The sequence below is a fragment of the Melospiza georgiana genome, chromosome 9 (assembly GCF_028018845.1).
Source record: "Melospiza georgiana isolate bMelGeo1 chromosome 9, bMelGeo1.pri, whole genome shotgun sequence".
Taxonomy (NCBI): Eukaryota; Metazoa; Chordata; class Aves; order Passeriformes; family Passerellidae; genus Melospiza; species Melospiza georgiana.
The window spans coordinates 31,027,114-31,053,924 of NC_080438.1; the positions used below are offsets into that span (position 1 = coordinate 31,027,114).

Here is a 26,811-nt window from a genome sequence, read left to right on the forward strand (position 1 = left end):
CCTGGGAGTGTTAATATCGCACAGCCAAACTCCTGCAGCTCTGCTGGGGAACAGCACCAGCAGTGGGATGCAGATCTTTCCCTGACGGGTCCACATTCCCCGTCCCAGAGGAAATCTGGACTCCCTGCCAAGCCCATTCCAGGGCTACATCAAAAGCAGCCTGACCCTGAAGAGAGAATTTTCAGAGTTCAAAATCCGCGATGGAAAAAAGCTATTGAACAATCCCAATTATCAAATCAATCTTAACATCTGTCTGGCTGAAAGTTCAGTTTCCTGATGAAAAGTGAAAACTTTTTCTGCTGTTATGAAATGCTGCAGTGTTGGTGGTTACTGCCTGTTGAGAATTTATATTTATTTAAATTTATCCCTTGAAGCTCTGGTGGAACTGCTAAAAACGTTCATGTTGAAACCTCCAGCCGTGTCACCCCCAGGGAAAATTCTGATAAAAGTTGTGGAACAACAGAAAACTTCCCCAGATGCTGTTTTCCATGCGTGACCCATAAACCTGCAGTTCATCCAGGGTAAAATTCCACTTTAATCTATTTATTGTAAGGTGAAGGCTGCTTTTGGCTTCATTTTCTGTTTCACTAAAGGAGAAGACTCCATTAGCTCTGGGCACAGGAGCTGGAGAGAAATTCCCAACTTTGGAAAGAAAAATGAAGAATTTCCACCAAGTTTTCAATGGGGTGTTAAAATGCTATTGACAAGAGAACTGTTAATTTGAGAAGTAAAATCGAATTTAAACTCCTCAGATGATTTTATCTCTGACCCTACATTTTACCCTGGGCGTTCTACCACAGTTAGAAATCTGCAGGGTTCAAGTGTGGGATAATTCCTTGATATTATTCAAGAAAGAGAGATTTCCATGGCAGGTAAAGGCTGACAGGTTTGAAAATATCCTCCTGACAATGCAGCTGATTGAGGGATTGATGGAGAGCTCTGCAGTGACTTCAATTTCACAAAACTGGGGGAGGAAATTCATGCTTTGAACTTTATTTTTCACAGATTATGCCATTTCCACTGCACCTTCCATGAGGCTGCAAAGCCTTTGTTGACTTTTGCTTGGAGACGAATATGGGATCCCCTGTGGGATTCAAATATTCCTGAAAAAGCAGTGGTTGACAGTAATTCTGTAAAAATTAATAGAATAGAATAGAATAGAATAGAATAGAATAGAATAGAATAGAATAGAATCGAATGGAATAGAATAGAATGGAATGGAATAGAATATATAACATATAATCTGTAAATAAAGTTGGACAGTAATTCTGTCTCAATTCCCTTTGGGACAGAGCAGGAATCTGATATTAAAACCCAAACCCAGCTCATTTCAGGACCTGCATATTGAACCCTGCCCATTCACAAAAAGTGAATCCCAGAATAAATCCAGCAGCACTCACCTTGACTTTCCCTGGATTCTCCTCCTCTTCCTTCTTGTCCTCGAACTCAAAGGCCACAGTCATTCTCTGCTGCCTCTGCTCCTCCCAGAGAGTGGGGTTAAAGCTGTCACTGTCTGACTGGAAATCTGCAGGGAATGGGAGAGGGAGCTGGGAATGAGCCAAATGGATTTTCCTGCTTCGTCACCTGGGTGATTGTTTGGAAACTGAGAAACCACTGCAGGGTTGTGAATAAAAGTGGGATCAGAGTGGTGGAAAGCAGCACCAGGGCTTGGGGCAGCCCTGGAGCAGAGGGGCAGTGTGAAAATGGCAATTTGGTGGAGCAAAGTCTGAATCCAGCCCAGTTTGGGAGCTCTGAGCCCCCACCCCATGGAGATGGGCATTCCCAGCTCCTGCCTGGAGCCAGCAATTCCTGGGGTGTGCACACCCAGAGCTGGGCTCTGACTGCTCCTGCAAAGCCTCTCTGGAAATAAAAGGGGTTCAGGAAACGCCGGGGTGAAAGGGTTAGTCAGAAAATGTCAGTCTGAAAATGTAAATCAGAAAATGTGAGTCTGAAAATGTAAATTAGAGAATGTCAATGAGAAAATGTGAACCAGAGAATGTCAGTCTGAAATTGCGAATTAGAAAATGTCAGTGTGAAATGTCAATAAATCAGAGACTGTGAATCAGAAAATGTCAGTCTGAAATTGTGAATCAGAAAATGTCAATGTAAAAATGCAAATCAGGGAATGTCAGTCTGAAAGTATGAATCTGAAACTGTAAATCAGAAAATGTCAGTCTGAAAGTGTAAATCTGAAATTGTAAAACAGAAAACGTCCATGTGAAAATGTTAGTCTGAAATTGTAAATCAGAAAATGTCAGTGTGAAAATGTAAATCAGAGAATGTCAGTCTGAAAGTGTAAATCAGAAAATATCAGTGTGAAATTGTAAATCAGAAAATGTCAGTCTGAAAATGTAAATTAGAAAATGTCAAGCTGAAATTGTAAATCTGAAAGTGTCAATCAGAAAATGTCAATGTGAAAATGTAAATTGGAAAATGTCAATCTGAAAACATAAATCAGAAAACATCAGTCTGAAAGTGTAAATCTGGAAGTGACAATCAGAAATATCAGACTGAAAGGGTAAATCTGAAAGTGTAAATCAGAAACGTCAGTGTGAAAGCATAAATCTGAGAGTGTAAATCAGAAATGTCAGTGTGAAAGTGCAAATCTGAAATTGTCAATCAGAAATATCAGACTGAAAGGGTAAATCTGAGAGTGTCAATCAGAAATGTCCGTCTGAAATTGTCAATCAGAAATATCAGACTGAAAGTGTCAATCTGAGAGTGTCAATCAGAAATGTCAGTGTCAAAGTGTAAATCTGAGAGTGTCAATCAGAAATGTCAGTGTGAAAGTGTAAATCTCAGAGTGTCAGTCAGAAATGTCAGTGTGAAAGTGTCAATCTGAGAGTGTCAGTCAGAAATGTCAGTGTCAAGGTGTAAATCTCAGTGTCAGTCAGAAATGTCAGTGTCAAAGTGTAAATCTGAGAGTGTCAGTCAGAAATGTCAGTGTCAAAGTGTCAATCTCAGAGTGTCAGTCAGAAATGTCAGTGGGCAAGTGTAAATCTCAGAGTGTCAGTCAGAAGTGTCAGTGTGAAAGTGTCAATCTGAGAGTGTCAGTCAGAAATGTCAGTGTCAAGGTGTAAATCTCAGAGTGTCAGTCAGAAATGTCAGTGTCAAGGTGTAAATCTGAGAGTGTCAGTCAGAAATGTCAGTGTCAAAGTGTCAATCTGAGAGTGTCAGTCAGAAATGTCAGTGTGCAAGTGTAAATCTCAGAGTGTCAGTCAGAAATGTCAGTGTGAAAGTGTCAATCCGAGAGTGTCAGTCAGAAATGTCAGTGTCAAGGTGTAAATCTCAGAGTGTCAGTCAGAAATGTCAGTGTCAAAGTGTCAATCTCAGAGTGTCAGTCAGAAGTGTCAGAAGTGTGGCAGCCCAGGAATGCCCGGATCCGTGCCGTGGGCCAGGCCAGGGTGTCCCCGTGGCCGTGGGGTGTCAGAGGGGCAGGCTCGGCCCCAGGCCCCCCGAGCTCGGGGTTGTACCTTCGTCGCTGCGGGGCTGCTGCGGGAACATGTAGTTGGTGAGCACGCGCTGCTTGGTCTCGGGGTGCGCCTCCGTCTGCAGCGGGATCAGCGCCTTGGACTGCGGGAGAGGGAGCGCACGGCGTGAGGAGAACAATGACAGCAACAGCAACAATAATAGCAGCAATAATAACAATGATAACAACAACAATAACGAGGACAACCAGAAGAACCAGAACAACAACAACAATAATAACAACAAGAACAGCCAGAACAACCAGAATAATAGTAGTAGTAGTAGTAGTAGTAGTAACAACAACAACAACGAGGTAACAACAAAATAACAACAATAATGGGATACTGATAATAGTAATAATAATAATAATAACAATAATAACAATATAATCAATAATAAGAATAATAACAATAATAACAACAACAACAAGAACAACCAAAACAATCGTAATAATAATAATAATAATAATAATAATAATAGTAGTAGTAGTAGTAAAAATAATCAATAATACAATATAATATTAATAATCTATTATTATTAATAACAATGACAATAATGTATTAATGCTATTAATATTATATTCTAATATAACATTACAATAATAATAAATTATTATTATTATTATTATTATTATTATTATTATTATTATTATTATTATTATTATTATTATTATTATTATTATTATTATTATTATTATTAACAATGTGAAAATAACAACAACAATAATAATAACAGGATAATGATAATAGTAATAGGAACAATAACAACAACAACAATATCAACAATAATAACAATAATAAACCACCACCAACAATAATAATGGGATAATGATGATAGCAATAATAAAAAATAACAATAACATCAACAATTAGAACAATAACAACAATAATGGGATAATAACAACAATAACAATATCAACAATATAATAATGGTAATAATAACAATAACAACACCACCAACAACACCACCACCACCAACAACACCAACACCACCACCAACACCAGAATGGGAACCCACACAGGAACTGCTGGCATCTGAGCAGTCCCAGCTCCCTGCAGCTCCGCAGGAACACAAATTCCCCAGGGGCTGGAGGACAGTGGAGCCTCCTGTGCCTGCCCTGCCATTCCTGGCATTGCCAGCCATGAGGGCATGGGGAACCCTGCCTGCTGCTCCAGGGGAAAGGATCAGGGAGCACACCTGGCACTGCGCACCTCAACACCCCTTGGGACGTGTTTTAAGCCAGGCCTAATGAAGAGTTAATTAATGATGAGGAGTAAATTCCTGGTGGCTGGCAGTTCACCTTGGAACTGGTGTAAACCTGGTGCAGGGCACAGCAGAATTCCCAAGGAGCATTCCCTGGGAATTCCTGCTGGGTTTGACTGCAGCTGGGGATGTTTGATCACTGCTTTGCTCTACCCAAAGTCACTCTGGCCCAGGAGTGACTGTCACAGCCCAGAGAGTGGAAATCAATCCTTCCAGTGCCACAGGAAAGTCAAAATGCTGGAAAATGTTGTATATTTAAAGGGCTGGGGGTGTTCTGTGCCTGGGCTGCACAGCCAGGCAATGTTATTTTTTAAAATGCAAAATTTTAAATGCAAAACCCCCAAGAATCCTCATTTAACACATAAAAATTTAATCATAATTTTCCATTACCCACCCTTTCAGCTTTCACATTTTTGGCTCGGCTCTAAAACCAAATGTACATTTCAGACTTATTTTAGGGCTCAGCTGCTGCTGGAACCGTTGCATTTCTCAGGGTTCCTGTTGCATAATTTGGTTTAAAATAGAATCCCAAAGAATATCTGCTATAAACCAGAGTCCTGGAACAAAGCAGGGCCCCCTCAGATTTCAAAGGCACAGAAAAAGGAGTTTTCTCCAAAGCAAGACCCAGAGTCCTCGTGTAGCTTTGACTTGTTTGAACTCTCCCTGACTGCAGTGGAGCTCAAAATGTGCAGGGATGGGAGAATGGGTGGGAAAAGGGAAGAGGAAGCCAAGGGAAGAGGAGCAGATGGAGAACAGGGTGGGAACAGGATAATAACGAGTTTGGGAACGAACATCTTGAATTTCTGCTTCAAAAATACTCCCCTGCTACTTTTGCCCTTTATTTACTACTTTGGTAAGGAGGCAGGAGCTGATCCTGGTGAAATAAATCCCGCAAAATGATTTTTCCATGGTCAAAAGTGACACCCAACAGGATTTATGGCTGGATATGGAAATCTACAGCTGGGCTGGGAGCAAACCCTTCCAAAATTCTTCTAAATCTTGAATTGAGTGACAGGGTTCATTGCCAGCCCCTTTCCTAAGGAAAATGGGGATATTGAAAGGCATTACCTGGTTGTCAGAAAGCCACAAGGCTGCCAGTTCCTTGAGTTTGGTAAAAGTGAAGGGCAAATTCTTCAGTCTGTAAAGGAGAACATTGGGACAAGGTGAATCCTTCGTTTCCAAAGTAATTTATTTAAAGATTTGCATGCAGCATGTTTGTCACACTGAAATAGCTATAACTTCACTGCTTTTAAAATCAATTTTACTAAAATGCAATATTTTATCAATGTTCCTGTTGTTGTTATTCCTGCTATGATTATTAATCTGATTAATATTCCACATTAAGAGTTCTATTTGGAAGGTAGAACTGCTGACACCACATCCTTTGGTACTGAGGAGAAACTGATATTTTCCTTTGGTTATAGTGTAATAAAATTACACATATAAGACAGAAAAAAAGAAAAAATCTTGGTCCCAGGGAGGTTTAGAGGGACCTCAGAGTCACTCACAGAGCTCCCTTTATTGGACACTGGAGGTTTGGAACAGAAATATTCCAAGATGATGGAAAATTCATTTTTGTTGGAATGTCAGACCAAAGATTAAAATAATATAAATATTCATAGTGAACCTAAATGACAAAATTAAATGGAGCAGGGGAAAAAAATAAATCAGCATTTTAACGAGACATTTAAACACAGTTTCCTAAAAGGGACCTGGGAGTGGGAATGGGAATGGATGGCAGGATATTTGTGGAATCTTCATTGAATTTTTTTCCCATGACTCCTACTGGATAGGCTGTTTTTATAGAATCACGGAATGCAGGATGGTTTGGGTTGGGAGAGACCTCAAATCCCATCCCATCGCATCCCATTGCATCCCATCCCATCCCATCCCATCCCATCGCATCCCATCCCATCCCATCCCATCCCATCCCATCCCATCCCATCCCATCCCATCCCATCCCATCCCATCCCATCCCATCCCATCCCATCCCATCCCATCCCATCATTGACACCTTCCACCATCCCAGGCTGCTCCAACCCACCCTTGGGCACTCCCAGGGATGGAGAAGCCACGGCAAATCTGAGAATTCCATTCCAGGGCCTCCCCACCCTCACATCCAACAATTCCTTCCCCATTTCCCACCCAGCCCTGCTCTTTCCCAGCACATGGCCTGGCCCAGCCATGGACTGAAGCTCTCTCAGCTTTTGGGAGTTGAAGGAACATTGGAAAAAGCAAATCCTAAATGAGATTTTGGAAGAACCAGAAGGAGAAGCCCTTTTGTTCCAGACTCAGACCCTGAGTTAATCATCCACAGAAGTGATTCCCACGTTTCTGGGCACCTCAGAATTGAGCACCAAAGTCAGGACTGGACTGAAAGGTGTCTCTGGGAGGGCACCGGGACTCTCCAGGGATCTCAGGTGGAGAGCTTGGAATCAGAGGGAGAAGCACTGGCCACAGCCCTTGGGATCATGTGGGATAAGACCATTCCGTGCCGATTTTCCAGTTCCATTCCCAACCACATCACAGAACTCTGCATTTCTCATTTGCTGTGCCAATACCCCTGGATACAACTTTTAAACGTCAAACAAGGCCTGATTTTAAAGTCTTTGAAAGAAAAAAACTCAGATTCGAGATCAAAGATGGGGAGCACCCAAAATCATTGCTGGGCTTTGAATATTTCCAGCCAAGCCAAGCCCCAACCTCTTTTTCTAAAACATTTTTTTTTCCTTTTAAAATGTGCAATCCTAATTCCTGACCAGGAGGAGGGAAGGACACAGGGAATGGAGTTTGTGGGGATGGATGGTGAGGAATGAGGAGCTCTTCTGGCTTCTGTGGGAGTGACCCCAGAACACAGACAGAAAGGGGGGGTTCTCTCAGCTCTTTTAGGACAGAAAAGGGGAATTCACCCAGCTCTGTAAGAATGGGAATGGGGAATTCACTCAGCTGTTTTAGGAAATGGAAGGGGAAGTTCTCTCAGCCCTTTTAGGAATAGAAAGAGGGGGATTCTCTCAGCTCTTTTAGGAACAGGAAGGGGGATTCTCTCAGCCCTTTAAGATCAGAAAGGGGGGATTCTCTCAGCTCTTTTAGGACAGAAAGAGGGATTTCTCTCAGTCCTTTTAGGAAGAGAAATGGAGCTTTCTGTTAGCCCCTTTAGGAACAGAAATGGGGGATTTTCTCAGTCCTTTAAGAATAGAAAGGGAGTTTCTCTCAGTCCATATAGGAACAGAAATGGGGGTTTCTTTCAGCCCCTTTAGGTCCAGAAATGGGGGTTCTCACAGCCCTTTAAGAATAGAAAGGGGAGTTTCTCTCAGCCCCTTTAGGAATAGAAAGTGGGTTTCTCAGTCCTTTGAAGAGCAGAAGTGAGGCCTCTCTCAGCTCTTTAAGAACAATCTGGAACTAAAAGAAAGGTCACTTACCAGTAACCGAGGCTCTGTGGGAAGTGTAGCCCAAAGGGACTTTTCTAACAATTCTACCTCTCACTCACAGGGCTCAGACCTGGAAGGACTCTGAGGAGAGAGGAGAAGCAGATGGGAGACAAGGTGTTTGTGGCTACCCATGGACAGGGACACTGGTCACTGGCAAGGAATTTGGGATTTCCAGACTCCCCAGAGTGCCTGAGGCTGAGCAGCCGCCCCAGGGAGAAATTCAGGATGAGCTGGAGCTCCCAGAGCTTCCACAGAGCTGCTCCTGCACAAACACCTCACCATGGGCACCTCCTGGATCCAGATCCAAACCCTGCTGGCTCTGCTGGGCAGAGCCAAGAGAATCCTGGAAAAGTTCCCTTTGGAAAGGTCTGGAGATGGGAAGAGAAAGGACAGAGCAATCCCAGGTGTGGAGATGAGAAGTTTGGACACAGCTTAGAAGGTGTGCCATGGGGAAGGAAAGCTGGAGGCATTGCCTTGGGTTGAGTGAAATTCCAACATGGGAGCTTGGAGGAAATCCTGAAATTCAAAGATCAGCAAGTCCCAACGTCCAGGGATGAGGAGAAGACACGGAACAGTGTGAAGGTCTGTAGTGGCAAAGAGCAGAGATCCAAAATGCACCAGAGAGGGACTCAGACTCAGATTCCCCTGAGCAGAATGGAATCTGGGATTTCCATTGTCTCTGATCCAAAATTCACTAGAGAGGGACTCAGACACTGATTCCCCTGAGCAGAATGCGTCCCTTCTTCCAAGGGCTCCAGGGGAAGATCTCCTGGGATCTCCCTCCTGTGCCAGCTCCAGGGAAGAGCAGAGGGCCAGAACTGCTGTGGGAACACAGGAATGCTCCAGCAGGAGGGGAGCCCCAGCTCTCTTTGGTGTGAATGTGTGGGCTCATCCAAAGGGACAACAGGGATTGCTGGAATAGTGATGAAAGTGAAGCTGAGATCACAGAAAGTAAAAAAATCACTAAAAACACAGCATTAAGAAGGCGTCTGAACTTAATCCAAACTCTTTGGTGCAGAATGTCAGAACTTTCTAGTTTTCATTAAGGTGGGAAGTTCCATGGCAAAAGAATTACCCCAGCATCTCAGCAGGGCAATGGTCAAACTCAACTGGAGCTGAGAGCCATGGAGGAGGAAAGGTTTGGGAAAATTCCCTTCCCAAACCAGGCCAGAAAAGTAGAGGAGATGATTCCACCAGGTTTAAACACAATTCAGCCAGGTTTAAGGGTAGAAGGTCTGGGATCTGGGTCACCAGACACCACTGAGGGGGAGTGGGACGGGCACGGCTGCCACATCCCAGCCCATGGAACAAAGACTACATCCCACCCCATGGAATATCACATTCCACCCCATGGAACAAACACCACATTCCGCCCCATGGAACAAACACTACATCCCAACCCATGGGAGATCACATCCCACCCCATGGAATATCACATCCCACCCCATGGAATATCACATCCCATCAAACACCACATTCCACCCCATGGAACAAACACCACGTTCTGCCCCATGGAATATCACATCCCACCCCATGGAATATCACATCCCATCAAACACCACATTCCACCCCATGGAACAAACACCACGTTCTGCCCCATGGAATATCACATTCCACCCCATGGAATATCACATCCTACCAAATGGAACAAACACCACATTCTGCCCCATGGAACAAACATTACATCCCAACCCATGGAACACCACATCCCACCCCATGGAACAAACACCACATTCTGCCCCGTGGAATATCACATCCCACCCCATGGAATATTACATTCCACCCCATGGAACAAACACCACATCCCACCCCAAGGATCACCACATCCCACTCCACACCACTGACATGCTGGTCCCACAATCTTCTTCCCCTCCAGTGGAAACCCCAGTCCCCTCCCAGCTGGGCAGGGAGCTGGAATTCTGCTGGGACCCAGCAAGGGGGGAGCCCTGCCTGCCCCTGTCCCAGCCCAGCCAGTCCCTGCACACCAGGGATGGCCCTGGGACCTGGGGGGGAAAAATGGGAAAATCCCCAAATACCCCCCAACAGTTTGCTGCTCCCCCAGCTCAGACTCCCAGCAGGATTCCAGGTTGGAAAAGGGAGCAGTGACCCTGCTCAGGGTGATTTAACGTGCCAGGGAAGGTTCCCTGCATTCCTGGCTCCCAGGAAATCCTGGATCAGTCCTCTGCCCCGTGTCCCCTCAGGGCAGAGGAGGCACCAGCCCTGGGCACATCCACCTGGAAATCCACTGGATTTGGGACAGGACAGAATTTGTGCCCCGGAATTGCAACGCACGACAGAGTGGAACTGAATGAAGGAATTTTAAACATTATCAACAATATTCCAGGGGGTTCTCCATGGCTTTATGTAATTTATATTTTTATGTTCAACCTGAATCTCAGCAATGAAACTGGGCTGGGAAATCCTTCCCTAATTTTTGCTGAGCGTGGATGGCAAGTGGAGAGAAAATGGAATTCACCCCCCACATCTTGCACTAGCTGTGCTGACACTGCAAATCACCACACTCCTGGCACATCCACACGGATAAATCCCAAGGAAATTCAGATTTTCCATGTGCCTGTGGCAGCACAGGACAAGGATCAAGAACAGCTCATTTGAAGCATTTTGTTTCTCATCTAAGCACAGGCCTGTGCATAAGGACAAATCCATCTGGGGTTTGACAAAAAAAAAAAAAACTCTGCTGGAGGAAATGAAAAATGTTCCTTGGATTTCTGTGGATGCAAGATAACTAATTTTTGTTTCCTGGTTCCCTGGGTATCAGCATTTTAATCATTAAATATTACAAACCTATAGACAATATCTATTTTTTTTTTTTTTGCATGGAAACAGCAGGAGAGAAAAGAAAGAAATGGGTTTGAAGCTATTAAAACACACCAAGATCCAGATTTTGGCCTTATTCAGTTTTCTTGAAGTTTTCCCTTAGATGTCAAAGGAGCTGAGACCAAACCACAAAGATTAAGAAAAAACAAGCAAGATTCTTTCCTTACAGCTTAAATAAATTAATGATACTATTTTAAAACTAGAATTCTATTTTTTAATTTTAAAATATATTTTAGAGAAATGTATCTTTATAATGACCTCAAAGGAAAAGTTTAAATTTAAAAAAATTTCTTAAATTGGCTAAAAAAATTGCTGTGAACTGTACCTGTTATCACTCAGATTTAACACCCTCAGCTTCTGCATCTGGCCAATCTCATCAGGCAGAAATTCCAGTTTGTTGGAGCGCAGGGACATCACAGTCACGTTCTTACAGCTCCCAATCTGCGGGAATGGAAAAGCCCAAAGGATGGAACCCCAAACCTGGGAATGTTTATTATCACTTTTTGTGTCGTGAGGCGCCTAAAATGGGTTTTACCGAAAGCCACAAAAGGCAGGAAATCCAAAATTCAACCAGAAAACGACATTTTCCTGCTGGCAGGAACCTCAGGGAGTGCCTGGGGTTCCTCACAGGGATATTCCCAACTTTCCATGGATTTCTTGCTCAGTCTGAGCACCAAGCACCTCTTTCACACCCAGACAATTCCACCAGCAGCTGGAATCCATTTGTGGGGACAGGGGTGGGATGGTGGATCCCAGGGGACATCCCAGGGATGGATGGGATGGGATGGGATGGGATGGGATGGGATGGGATGGGATCCATGGGATGGGATGAGATCCATGGGATGGGATGGGATGGGATGGGATGGGATGGGATGGGATGGGATGGGATGGGATGGGATGGGATGGGATGGGATGGGGTGGGATGGGATGGGATGGGATGGGATGGGATGGGATCCATGGGATGGGATGGGATGGGTGGGATGGGATGGGATGGGATGGGGTGGGATGGGATGGGATGGGATGGGATCCATGGGATGGGATGGGATGGGATGGGATGGGATGGGATGGGATGGGATGGGATGGGATGGGATGGGATGGGATGGGGTGGGATGGGATGGGGTGGGATGGGATGGGATGGGATGGGATGGGATGGGATGGGATGGGATCCATGGGATGGGATGGATGGGATGGGATGGATGGGATGGGATGGGATGGGATGGGATGGGATGGGATGGGATGGGATCCATGGGATGGGATCCATGGGATGGGATGGGATGGGATGGGATGGGATGGGATGGGATGGGATGGGATGGGGTGGGATGGGATGGGGTGGGATGGGATGGGATGGGGTGGGATGGGATGGGATCCATGGGATGGGATGGGATGGGATGGGATGGGATGGGATGGGATGGGATGGGGTGGGATGGGATGGGATGGGGTGGGATGGGATGGGATCCATGGGATGGGATGGGATGGGATGGGATGGGATGGGATGGGATGGGATGGGGTGGGATGGGATGGGATGGGGTGGGATGGGATGGGATCCATGGGATGGGATCCATGGGATGGGATCCATGGGATGGGATGGGATGGGATCCATGGGATGGGATCCATGGGATGGGATGGGATGGGATGGGATGGGATGGGATGGGATGGGATGGGATGGGATGGGATGGGATGGGATGGGATGGGGTGGGATGGGATAATGGGATGGGATGGGATGGGATGGGATGGGATGGGATGGGATGGGATGGGATGGGATGGGATGGGGTGGGGTGGGATGGGACAGTGGCTCCCGGGGGATGTCCCAGGGATGGAATGGGATGGATGCTGGCTCCATGGGACATCCCAGGGCAGGGATGGTGGCTCCCAGGGGACATCCCAGGGATGGAATGGGTTCTGGAGCAGCTCTCACCTCTCTGGGCAGCTCCGGCAGGAAGTTCTCGTCCACGGCCAGGGTGCGCAGGTTGTGCAGGTACCCGATGGTGGAGGGCAGCGACTCCAGCTCGTTGCAGCTGCAGTCAAATTCCTCCAGCAGGGACAGGCTGCAACGGCAAACCCCTCGTTAGCGGCCCTGCAGGGACTGCATCCCCAAATTATCAACCCCAAACCTCTGGGGGCTTCACCAGCTCCAGGCTCCACCAGCCTGAGAGGGAACAGTTGGGGGATATCTGCTGGGGCTGCCCCGGATCCCTGGAAGGGTCCCAGGCCAGGCTGGAGCAGCCTGTGGCAGTGGAAGGTGTCCCTGGTGGCACTGGATGGGCTTTGAGGGCCATCCCAACCCAAGTCATCCCATCATTTCCCTGGCAGGAGTCTGTAACAATGGGATTTTTGGAACCCACTTTAGGACCACCTGGATTGCCCATGCTACCATTCAGATTTTCTGGGATATTGAGGATATTGAAGAGTTCCAAGGACTTCAGACAGAGATCAGGACAACCAAAGCCATTGAACCAAGAATTTAGTGTTTGTTAACCCAAGTAACAGGTTTAAGGTAGAAGGTCTGGGATCTGGGTCTCCAGACACCACTGAGGGGGAGTGGGAATGTATTCCAGTGGGAATATATGGATGTACTGAACATTACAGAGTGAGATATACAAATATACACATTAAATATACAGGTTATAGATATACATTAAAATATTCTGAAGAAATATTTTCTAATCTTCTTCTAAAACAAGACTGCAAATTAAAATCCTTCAAGTGAAAGTTGTGTGAGCACCACCCAGCTCCTCTCCCCCTTTGCTCCTCACGTTCCACCTCTTACTCTCAAGTACTTTAATCAGAGTAAGGGTAAATAACAGCCAATTATTTCTTCCTAAAATCTCCCATCTCCCTGTCCACTGCCTTAGGGACTTGTCAGAGGATTCTCTGTTTTTTCCCCAAATATTTTGGAGGATCTATTAAGAAGTTTGGCTCTGACCACCCCTTCCACAGACCTCGTTCTGTCGGATTCACAGGACACAAGACAGACCTCAGCTGCAGGACTGGGTCTTCACTCTGTATCTAATTCACCTTTATTTCGGTTTCTTGATTAAAAAGAAATCTTTCAGCCTTCAGATTTGATGCCAAAGGAAAGCAGAGACTGCTGTTCCTCCCAGGGAACCCTCGGAAGCCACCAACCCTCAGCAGAAGGAGGCAGAGCCATGTGAGACCCCACAGCAGAGAGCCTCCCATGATCCCAGCCCCTGGAACCCTCCTGGCTTTCCCACAGAGGTTTCTGTCATATTTTAGGAGCTCTCCATCCCTGTGAGGCCACAGCCAGATCCTTGTGAGCTCCTGGCTGTTGCCATGGCAACTGATGGATTTCCCCCAAATTCTTCCGCTTTCACTTCTCTGCTCGTCCAGATTGATTCACACCCAAACCTTTGGTTTTCCTCTTGGAAAATTGGATATATTTCATCTTCTTCCCCCTTGCACTGAAAAATCCCCGGGGATTAAAAGTGACGCTCCAAATTGAAATGTTACAGCCCGGGGGTTGGAAATTATTTCATAATTCAAAGTGTATTTGTCTTCTTTTCTATTTGAAAGCCCACACTCCTTGAGAAGAAGGGAAAAGGCATTTTAATTAAAATAAGATGAAACTTGGACTCACTTTCCAATGGCATTGGGCAGGATGGTGAGCTGGTTGTCATCCACTTTCAGGGTTGTCAGTCTCTTCAACAATCCTGCAGGAAGAAATGATGGATAAGGAGCTCCCATGGAGATCTCCTGGAATCCCATGAGCAATGGTTGGCAACCCTGAGCAGCTCTGCTCTGGATTTTGGGGAGTATCATTCCAAATGGGTTTGTTCCTGCTAAATGCCCTCTGAAAACCAATCTGGGCCATGGAACAAAAATCCTGGGATTGATGGGGAGATGTAGAAGAACAAGATGGAAAACAGGAGGAGAAGACACCCAGTAAGAATGTCAATAACTAGCAGCATTAATTAGCAATCCATGTTGGAATATGATTAAATTGATTTAAAATTTAGGAATTTTGCAGTTCTGTGTTCAAAGGGAAAGAGAAAAAGGCTTGGGACAGAAAGGAAATATCCCAGTGGACAGAGGGATGTGATCCTAAATAATCCAGGAATTCCATGCATGTAAAACAGTCAAAATAAAAAGAAAATTCATAATTTGAATTATTTAATTTTTATTTCCTTTTCCCACTGTGAAAATGAGCAGCAATCCCATCATCGCTCTCAGACTGATTTTTACATTTAAATGAAATTAATTCTGTCCTCCTTGGCTTCTTTTCCTCAAAACAGCAAACCAGGTGGACCAATCCCTTCCAGCCAGGGGATTCTGCTCCTGACTTCACAAAATGGAACTGTGCAGACACCCTTTTCTGCCTCCTTTGGGATTTAATGGCAGGCCTTGCTCCATGATTAGAAAATCACATGATTCCAAAATTAAAATAAAATTTTAAAAAAATTTAAAAATATTTTAAAAATCTATCAAATGGAGAGGAATGCCAGGTCTCTCCTCACCTATGGAATCTGGCAGCTGCTGCAGCATGTTGGAGGAGAGGAGGAGATCCTCCAGCCCCTCACAGCCCGAGATGTCCAGGTCGACCGTCTCGATCCTGTTTTTGGACACATCCAGGTACACGAGCTGTTTTAACTTCCCTATAGACTTAATAGCACGTGAGACAGAGTTACTTGAGCAGATAGAGCTGTTAATTAGAGCGTTAATTAGAGACAAACACACAAATCCAGCTGATCTGGAGTTATCTCAGCACCCTTCGGATCCGGCAGGGCCGGGGTGGGCTCAGCCTCAAAGGAACAAAATTAACCCCCCCCGGTTAATTAATGTGCTCCAAATTCATTAAATCTGCTGGGATTTGGCATTCCTGGGCATGCAGCTGAGGTGCTTCTCCATCTGGACACAGATCCAAGGGGTATTCCCAATTCCCACCTTCCACCAGGCAGGTGGAGCTCTTCTGTGTTGAGCCATCCCAAAACTTTTATAATCAATGAATGAATTAATTAATGCCTCTCTGCACCCACCCAAGCAAATGCACAGGCAGGTGCTCCCTGCCAGGCAAACAGGGGAATCACCAAATCACCCAATAATTCCCTAAAATAAATGTCCATACCCCAGGTAGCACTTGCAAGGAATTATTGTCCATCCACAACTCCTTCAGATTCTGGATTTGTTCAAGAACCTCAGGCTGAGGAAAGAATAAATTATTATTGGCAGCTAAGTAAAGCAATGTGTCTTTAGTTAAATAAAAATCAACATTTTCTTAAGAAAATAAAGCTTCCCTCTTCACTTCCCTTTGGTTTTCGTACCCCACCTCAGCCTTCCAGGTGTTCAAGGACAAGAAGAGAACATTCCCTCGGTGTAATTTAACCACTGCTGCTCTTTATCAAAACTTGTAAAATTTAAGAGCCTTCTGCAAAACAAATGAGCCCAAAGGACACGTCCTGGGGAGATTTAACATCTGCAGCTGGCACGGGCAGGAGCCAGAATGCACAGGAGAAAATGGGCACTGATAAAACCTGGAATTGCAGAATCAAACTTTCATCTGTTTCGTTCTTTTCAGGGTATCAGTGAGAGGAGCTAAAAAAGGCAATTCCCCAAATCACTCCTCACAGCTGTGAAATCCCAGAATTACAAATCCAGGCCACAAACATTCCCAGGTTTCCTCAGCAGTGTTTTCCTTTCCCATAAAACATTTCCCACAGCAAACCAACACTTGGAATTTGCCTTTGCCCTCCCAGGTTGTAGAGATTTTTTTCAAAGCCTGTCAGAACCTGGAATTAAATGCTCCATGAAATATTCCACTAAATATTCCATTCCAAACCAGGCTTTGGAAGCAGAACTATTGCCCTGGAATGATTCCAACACAGGCAGGAGCAAATGGACCCCCAGACCCCAGGAGAGACCCGGAGTTACCCTGCATGGTCTGGTTTGGAATGTTGCCATTCCCAGAATAAATCTGATTTTCCACGTGCCCAGGGAATGGTGGGAGAAGCTCCTGGTGCCTCAGCAGACGAGAACAAAGCTGATGAGCAGGAGAACTCACCCCTTGTTTTCCACATCTCCACCTAATGAGCTCCTATTAAAAACTAGTGGTGAGCATTTTAAAGATGATTTATTTTGCCTCTGTTAATTCCATTGAAATTCTGCTGTCCTTTGATGATTAAAACCACTTCTCATTTCCAGGCTGAATTGATTAATGGGCATTTGATACTATTTGTTCCTGGGCTGATTAATGCTTCTTTATCCCTCTGGAGTGTTCACGGGCTGAGGTCATTATGGATAATCATAATTTCCCCTCTCAACTTTAATTTGCTTTTCAATCCCTCTCATTAGCAGACACCTTTCTTCAAGGCCTGCTCCTGGCCTGTGCAGAGCACACTTTGATGGGGGGAATTCCTTGGACTGTGATTTCTCAGGATGATGGAATTTGCCATTATTGTGGAGCACCATGGGATATTCCACATTATGGCACACCATGATCCAGACATGGGTGGGTTGGTATCAAAGTGCCATTAAAACCTTGTTTGTCTCTCTTAGAAATGCTTTGGTTTGGGGCTGTGTGGGGAATATTCTCATTTTCCTCAGAGGTTGCTACAATTGGAATAGAGCGGAATGGGAATGGGACAGAAAAGGAATAGGAAGAGGACAGAAAAGGAATGGGAATAGGAATAGAAAGAAATATAATAGAACAGAATAGAATAGAATAGCGTCAGGAATAGAATAGAATAGAATAGAATAGAATAGAATAGAATAGAATAGAATCGAATAGAATAGAATAGAAACAGGAATAAAATAGGAACAGGAATAAAATAGGAACAGGAATAGGAATAGGAATAGGAATAGGAACAGAAGGGAACCAGCTGGAAGGGTTTTACATTGATCACCCAGTCCAGCTCCCTGACCAATTCAGTCTGACCAAACCATAAAGGATATTATTCAGGGAATTGGCCAAATGTCCCTTTCTAGGAGCCTGTTCCAGGGTCTGATCACAGAAAAGCTTCCTGGGATTGACTCACAGGAAGTTTTGAGAAAGTCACATTCTATTCTATTCTATTCTATTCTATTCTATTCTATTCTATTCTATTCTATTCTATTCTATTCTATTCTATTCTATTCTATTCTATTCTATTCTATTCTATTCTATTCTATTCTATTCTATTCTATTCTATTCTCCTGCACATTCCCACTCCGCCTTGGCCTCTTGGGCCCATTTGCCTTCTGGAATTTGATTCCAGTTCCTACATTTTGGCTGAAAAATGAGTAAATTTGGGAATTCTGGGCCTAACAGGAAGATGGGACCACCTCTCTCCTGATCTGTCACTCGTGGGATCACTGGGCTGCCATGGAAATATGTGGAATATTGTCCAATTCCTTTCAAACACCCCCAGAAGAGAGGCCCTGAACTCGGGCAGGATTTAATTCCTACAATTAAAATTCCAAACAGCTCTTCCGAAAATTTCTCTCTGTTTATCCACGCTGAAGATTTTAATTAAAAATCGGAGTTAAATCCTCTCTTTCCTCCTGCGTGGAATAAATGAGCAGCCCGGAGCAGGGTGGGAGCTGCTCCATGAAACAGATGTACAGACTTTGCTACAGCTCTGTAGCACCGGGTGACATTTCAGGCTTTGTTTGAAGTGGGATTATCTCAGTTTTAACTAAAGCCACAGGAACTACTCCCTTGTAGGACTGTAATCCCTGATCCTGCCCTTCCGTGGCTCCCAAGGAACAGCATCACTCACTCCCTGTGCTGGGAACAGGGAAAATTCCCAAAATATTTCAATCTCAGGGAAATTAATTCTGATTCTGGGGATGAGTTAGGGGCAGAAATTCCTTATGAGGTTCAGAATTGACCTCTGCTGGAACTGCAGAATGCCAGATTGGTTTGGGTTGGAGGGAAATGTGTCCCTTGCCCAAGGCCATGATCCCCACAAAGCCTCTCCAGTAAAAGTTTAACGCCCCATGGACAGAGCACCCAAACCCCCCAGGTTTCCCCTTAAAAACTGGAGCATTTCTTACCAGCTCAGAGAACTCATTATTGCCCAGATCGAGCCTCTCCAGCTGGGTCAGCTTGTGCATTGACCTGGAACAGGTGGGCAAAGACTCAAAATGAGATTTTAACTGGCAAAGCATCGGGCAGGTTTTGGGGGGGTGAAAATAAAGGAAAATATTTTAGTGGGAAAATAAAGCTGCATTAATACTCTGATAGCAAAAAAAAAGAATTGCACCAGTTTGATGCTGATGGAAATTCCAACAATATATTCCATCCTTGAGACATTGACTGAGGTCATGGAACTGAAAAACCAGCAACAGTTGTTTTCATATAAAAATAAACAAAATCTTGGTAGATTTTTGCTCTGGGAAAATGCCCCATGTTATATCAATAAATGATTGAAATGCAATATAACAGAAATTGTGTCTTTTTGAGAGAGATTTATGCATTTGCTCTGTTTTTTTACAAACCACTAGAAAGTGTTTGAACTCTTGAGCCAGGTCTCCTGCTCTGAGGTTCAGATTTAATCAAGTTCAAAGTTAATAAATCAATTTTTGCCTTTGTTTCCACGAACAAAAGTGGAGCAGGGCTTTATCCCAGGGGCAGAATTTCTCCTTAAGCCCTGACAGACCAAAGTGAACCAAACACCACGCTGGGTTTGGGGGCATGCAGTGAAAAAAGAGGATAAAAATAATTAAATCATTTAACACGAACTGCAACAACAGTTCAGAGGCCTCCTGAGGTAATCAGATCCTAATCAAAAAATTAGCATAGCCTTAATTGCTGTGATCTGAAATATCAACCATTTTATGTCTGCGATTTGTACCAGAGGTAAAAGTGATTATTGTTGAAAGGCTGTGGCTGACAAGCACAGCCCTGGTTCAGCATTTCAGCCTGGCTGGGCTGTGTTTTATTGCCAGAAAATGTCACTTTTCCTTTGTTAAAACAGGGAAATAAACTCCAGAAAAACAGGAATTAAAGTCCACAGGAACAGGAAATAAACCCAAGAGAAACAGAGAATAAACTCCATGGAAATAGGGGATTAAACTCCTCAGAAATAGGAAATAAACTGCACAGAAACAGGAAATAAACCCCAAAAAAACCAGGAAAATAAACTCCACAGGAACATGAAAATAAACTCCACAGAAATAGGAAATAAACTACACAGGAACAGGAAAATAAATCCCACAGAAACAGGAAAATAAACCCCACAAAACCAGGGAAATAAGCCCCAGAGAAACAGGAAATATTCTCCACAGAAATAGCGAAATAAATTCCACAGAAATAGGAAATAAACTCTGTAAAAACAGGAAATAAACCCCACAGGAACAGGGAAATAAACCCCACAAAACCAGGGAAACAAACTCCACTGAAATGTATTACCATATATTATTATAACTAATATTTTAATTATTACACACATTACACATTATCTATATTACAAATATTTTAATATTTTATATATATCTATTATATCTTTTCAATTATTAAATCCTGGAACTCTTCAGAGATTAAATACACGCAAATTGGTAAAACCTTTGTCTTTCATCCCAAATTCTTTTGAACACAACTTCAACTGCTTCGTGTTTTCTACTATAAATTCAGCTTCAAATGCAACTTTTAACCATTCTTTGTGCCATTTCTACAGTCAAAGAATGTGCCAAAGATTGCCCCCAAATCTTTATGGGGATCCCATTTGGAGCTTTCCTTCCACTCATGAGTGAGTGGAGACTTTGGGCAATAAGGATGGAATTCCCACAAGGTTCAGAATAAAATTATTTTACTTTAAAATTATTTTCTGCTTTAAAAAATTTATTTTAAAATTGTTTTGTGATTTTTAAAAAATATTGTGTGCTTTTTAAAAGGCTACAGAGGCATGGAAATAAAAACCAGGAGGGGGAGGCTGGGGGGTTCTCCAGGGTTATCCAGGTCCTCCCCTCTTTCCACTTGGGGCCAGCAAGTTTTTCCCTGGAATTCAGCATTCCTAATGAGATAGAAAATAATCTTTTCTCTTTTCCTCTGGAAAAGAACCCCAGAATCCCATGGAAAAGAGCTTAAAGCTCATCTGGCCCATGGAAGGTGTCCCTGTCTGTGGAACTGGGTGGGATTTCAGCTCCCTCCCAACCCAAACCAGCCTTGAAAATCTATCAAGAATATGAAGATTCATATTCTTCATAGATTCTATGAAGAATAATTAATAATAATTAACAATCAATTAATAAAATAAAATTTAATTTTTATTTTAAAAATAAAATCAATTAATAAAACAAAATTACATTAATTAATTAATTACTAATTAATTTTATAAATAAAATATATAAATTAATTTTATAAATCATATAACGTTATAAATAATAATTTTATAAATTTTATAACTTTTATAATAAATAATTTTATAGATAATTTTTGCAAATAATTGTAAGAATAAAATAAATTATTAAAACAAAAATATATTAATTAATAAATTAATTAATTTTATAAATAAAATTTATAAATTATTTTTATAAATAATATAATGTTATAAATAATAATTTTATACATTTTATAACTTTTATAATAAATAATTTAATAGATAATTTTTATAAATAATTTTAAAAATAAAATCAATTAATAAAATAAAACAACTTCAAAATAAAATTTAAAAATCAATTTTCCAGACAACTTTACCCCCTTTAAAAATAGGAAAAGCCTTTTTTCCTAAAGAAAAACAGTGGGAAAAGCCTTTTTTTCCCCTAAATTGAAACAATGGGAAAATCCTTTTTTTTTTTTCCCCAATGCAAAACCATGGGATGCATTTCCCATCCTCTTCCCTGAGCAGCAAACGGATCCAGCTTGGAGAACCCTCAAGGGAAAACTCGTAGTAGCAGCTGCCGATTAAAATATTGCCAATATTTTGATAAGGCAGTGAATCTGCGGGGTGTGGGCTCCCCAAGCCAGCCAGAGCTGCCGTTTGAGGAAAACAGGGCACCAGGGACTCTGCAAATATTTGTAAACCCAAAGTGTGGCCAACGCTTCCCATCCTCATCAGGAACCCGGGAGGAAGTGGAGCAGCGTCTCAAAAAATAGCAGGAGAAAGTGAAGCTTCTCCCTAAATTTATCCCCCCTTCCCCCCCGGACAGATTCTCAGCTGATTTAAATTGTCTCTTCCACTGACTTCAACAGGCTTCCAAAAAAAACCCCAAAAACCTTTTGATTTTTGCCAAGCAGCTTCCAAAAGTGGGGTTCGGGAAGGGCTGGGGATGGGAGGAATGAGGATTTTGTGGCAGGGAAGATTTGGACCACTCTCTTGTCAGGTTCCTGGAAGTAAAAATCACTTTTATCCAGCAAATTCCTGCCAGAAGGGAGGTAAAGGATTGGGAGAGCTGTAATCCCGGAATGTCATTCTTAAATTTCTGGATTATTCATTCATTTCTCCCTCTGCGCAGAAAGCACAAAAATTGTCACTCCATGGGGTTAGAAACTTCAAATTTTCTAAATTAACTTCTGCAAAACAGCCTCTGTTGTTGATAATAGGAAGATTCTTGTTTAATTCACCTGATTTTGTTTCAAAAACAAGACAAAAATCTGCTTTTCACGCAATTTTTAGGATGCTGCTAAAAACCCTTAATGTGTTTAACCTCCTTATACACAGTCCCAGCACTTTAAGAAATAACAACAAATAAGAGTTGCAAATGATCCCAATAAATCTGAATTTCAGCAAGAACAGGAAAACTTCCCCACTCTGCCTTGCTCCCAAATGATTTTTTCCCACATTTTGGGGAGTTGTGGGTTCCTGGCACAATCATTTGGTGGGATTAATTCAAATTAAAGCTTTGGGTCTATCTCTAAATCTGGGGGGAGGAAGAGATATATGGAAAAAAGTGGGAAGGCCTGGGGAAAAAATGGAATGAATGACAGATAAAAATGTCATTTTTTCACATTGTATTTACAGAAAAAAAAATCAAAGTATGCTTGGAATTCTAAGCACCGAGAAAATTCCATTTTAGGGAAATTCCTAAGAGGAAGTTCTTGTGGGTGAAAAATGTGTTTTTCTCCCAAGTTTTTTCCCCAATATCTAATTGGGAAGCCAAACTAGATATTTTCAATTATAACTGCACCAAAATCTTGCTTTCACCCCTTCATTCATTACCCAGAAGGAAAATCTTAATTAAGGAAGATCCTTCCTGTGTCCGTTTCTCCTTTTAATGGAAAATTTTAACCAGGGTGTCCTTGGTTTTAAATTATGAGAGGAATATTTATCCAATTTCCCCTTGATCAAGGAAAATATTGGATCATCGATAGGAAAATATTATACAAAATAGGAAAATTTAATTTTTACATAATTGAATGCACAGAAATCCTTTTGTAACTTAAATTGTGGCAGCTAAGAACCCCAGAAATTCAGCCCAGCCTGAGGGATTTGGAGAAAAAGGCAAAGCAGAAAATTCCTACATTCCATTGCCCACAACAGGTAAAGCAAAACAACAACTTTTCAAGGGAAAAAATCTGAATTTTGACAGCAAAAAGAATGAATAAAACTGGGGGGCTGAAACCAACCCTCTATTTTCACAGGGGGCTGTTTGGGTACGGTCAGAGCCTGAAAGAATCATGAATTAAAACATGAATTCAAAACCAAAACTGGTTTCGATTTTAAGGCTGAAAACAGCAACATTTTAAGGCTGAAAACTGAGATAAAATCAGTGATTTTAACAAGAGGAAAATCAAGGAAAAAGGAAAATCAAGGAAAAAAGAAAATCAAGGAAAAAGGAAAATCAACCTCCAGCCCATCATCATCATCATCATCCTGTCCATGAAGTCCTTCCATTCCAGACTCCAAGCAGCAGGAGAAGGACAAGGAAGGAATATTTTGGAAGATTGCAAAGAGGGAGCTGGAAAATCTGATGATTTCAGGGGTTTCAGCCCGAAAGCCCCACGGAGCAGAGCAGCCCAAACAAAGGGGAGCAGAGGAGATCAAAGTGCTGAGGAGTCACACGTTGTCATCGGGGATGGAGTGTCCCATTTCTGGCTGCTTTCAGCCCATTTCCCCAGTTTCCCCAGTGAACACATTCCCTGGGAGCTCGCACAAACACTGAAATATCTCCCCTCAACTCTGTTTTTTTAGATAAATATCATTATTTTTAGGCCCTTCCTTACCCTTCACTGTGCAATCCCTGTTTTTCCTATCAGGACCTGCTCCAGCCTTTCCCGTTTCCCAGATGAGCTCTCCCCCTTTTTTCACCCCTAAACTGATTTTTTGGGGGGGGTTTGAAGATCCTGTTGGGCTCCTGAGAGCAATCAGGAATATTCTGATTTTATTCTGATTTTTTCTTTTACTTTTGGAGGAGTCTAGAATCTGCCCCATGGCACAAACATCCCTTGGGCTCAGGTGAGAATTCCCTGATAAATCCATTTGGATCCATGGCTCCCAGGCATTTCACACCCCTCAAACTCTCCCATCCCTCATTCCCAGCTGGAGAGCTCCTGATTTACCCCCAAATTAACACTGGTCCCTTAGGATGTGACTTTGCACATTAAATCCCAAATTCTGACTGTGTTCCCTCAGAATCCTGCCCATTTTCTGGGCGCTGCAACTTCTCCTTCCCAAGAAGCAAATTAATCCTGAAGTCCAGGAGAAATCCTATTTTTCTGGGTTTTTTTTTTTTTTTCCTACATCAGGACTTGCTCCTTTGGAAAGGATCCATTGGATGTCATTTTTCCAGCAGGTCCTGCAGGAAAACAATTCCTGCTGCCAAAAACCCCCAAAGATCTGCAGAGAGCCATGAGTCAGAGGATGAGAACAGCAAATCCAGGGAATTTCTCATCCCTGCAGACCCCTGGTGCTGAGTCACCACGCCCCAAGGAGGTCCCTGCAATCCTGCAATTTTCCAGAGGAATTTGGGAACAAATCCCCCAGAACCTCGGGAAGGTTTTCCTCTGCCCAGGGGTGGGAATTGGAAAAAGAAAAATTTCCCCAGACACCAAAAGATTGGATCTACGGCCCTGGAATAAACTTAGATTAATGCAAAAGTACAAGATACAGACATTAAACATAAAACATAAAGTAAAAATACAAGATAAAACATTAAACATAAAGCAGACACAGACATAAAACAGAAACATAACAAAACCATCAAATTATGTTTCTATAGTTATAAGTATATGCCTTACGTGAGAAACTGTATTAATAAAATAGTGAAGAGTTTATAATATAAAAGCGCAGTTTAATAAAGCTAAGAGTTTAAAAGTTAGAATAGAAATGTGCATGTAAGTTAAAAGCCCATTAGACGAAAGTATCCACAGTACAACAGAAGTAAGTGATATGTTAGAAAAGTAGAATAAACCCTGGAACAACTGCCTATTAGTTTAAAAAATTATATATTATAGAAATTATAATATGTAATATATATTATATATTATAATATATAATTATATAATATATACTATATAATATCATATACTATATAATATTATATAATATATAATAATATTATAAAAATCTATAATATAATAGAATATATTTATATTATAATATAGACATATATTTTATATTATAAACAATAATATATCTATTAAAAATAAAAATAGATGCTAATATAATAATATAAAAATAATAGTATATATTTTAGATTGATATATTATGATATAATATGATATGATATATGATATGATATATAAATTATATCTATTATAATGAAGAAACTTGTAACTACTCCTAAGCTATAATCAACAACTTACTCCTTTAAAATCTCACAATCTCTGAGACTACTGTTTATCTAAACAATAAATAATTTTAAACTTTAAAATAATTCCATCCTAAAAACAGCAATAATAATTTTTGGTGCCCCATGTGTGGGATCAACCCAGGGCTGGAATTTACTTTTGAGAACTTTTTGTCCACTTAAGCCCCACTTAACTTAAATAATCTTGGGCAGAAGGGACTCAATATCCTGCTGGCACAGTAAAGCTCAAACCATTTAATTCTGGACAGACCATGAGAGGAAAATATTTTCCTGAGGGTATTTCCAACACTTCAGTAGAAATGCTAAAAACCTTCAGTAGAATTTATTTTACAAATGAAAACCAAAACCCAACTCATGACAGAAACATCACCACTGCATTGCTACCAATCCAGATATTTGGCACTTTTGGAAATTCCAGGTGAATAATTGTAAATACCCCAGCACTTACTTTGGTAGAGTTTTCAAGTGGTTTTCTCTTAACTCCAAAATTCGCAATTTGACAAGTCTGGGAATGGGAGAGAAAATAATTAATGCATTTGAAGAATCCATCAGAATTGTTAGAAATTATTTATTCTAATTTTAAGAAGTCTGTTTAATGCAAAATAATCCAAAGTCCAGTTCTTGTGGGACAAAAATCAGAGCCAAATAATTTCACGCAATGTCTGCCCTGATCTGAATTCTCCCGAAAAGCTCTGACATTTATCAGGTTTTCCCAGCAATTTTAAATTGATTTTATTAGTGCTTCCAAACACAGGAAAAGTTGGGAAATTTGGAAGAAACAAAAAACCCCAAGAAAACCAGAGCAAGGTTTGTAAGTATAAGGTCCCAAATAGATGAGACAGGAGGAAATAACAACAATAATAAAGGAATTAGAGTCACTGAGTTCATATAAAATCAGCACTTGTGGAATAAAATGTTTTCTGCGGAAAGATTTAAGCTCCTAAACCTTAATCCCCAAATTATCAGCCCAAGCCCCAGCAGGGCTCTGCTAGAGCAGGATGGGCACAAACACCACACTGAGGGCTCCCACCATCCCTTTCCTGGATATTTGGATTTAGATCTGACTTCAGGGGCAGGAACTGGGGCTTATCCTGGCATCCCACACACTCCTCACAGGCAAACAATTCCCTGCCTC

The 26,811-nt window shown here is 42.2% G+C and overlaps 1 protein-coding gene across 8 annotated transcripts in view; it reads right to left on the minus strand.

Annotated features, from left to right (window-relative positions):
• LRRC7 (leucine rich repeat containing 7) overlaps positions 1-26,811 on the minus strand; it is a 102,076-nt gene that overhangs the window by 25,562 nt on the left and 49,703 nt on the right. For 7 of the 8 annotated variants that reach the window (XR_009114784.1, XM_058029835.1, XM_058029833.1 and 4 more), the window contains exons 6-15: positions 26,125-26,181; positions 18,984-19,047; positions 16,078-16,152; positions 15,470-15,614; positions 14,593-14,665; positions 12,913-13,042; positions 11,323-11,438; positions 5,800-5,869; positions 3,474-3,573; positions 1,401-1,525 (exon numbers count right to left, since the gene is read on the minus strand). Coding sequence is in view for 7 of the 8 variants with exons in the window: in XM_058029835.1 (XP_057885818.1) it covers positions 1,401-1,525; positions 3,474-3,573; positions 5,800-5,869; positions 11,323-11,438; positions 12,913-13,042; positions 14,593-14,665; positions 15,470-15,614; positions 16,078-16,152; positions 18,984-19,047; positions 26,125-26,181 (955 nt within the window). In the remaining variant the exon portion in view is untranslated. Of the gene's footprint in view, positions 1-1,400; positions 1,526-3,473; positions 3,574-5,799; positions 5,870-11,322; positions 11,439-12,912; positions 13,043-14,592; positions 14,666-15,469; positions 15,615-16,077; positions 16,153-18,983; positions 19,048-26,124; positions 26,182-26,811 lie in introns of those variants that run through there. The other variant, XM_058029840.1, reaches the window with a different exon arrangement.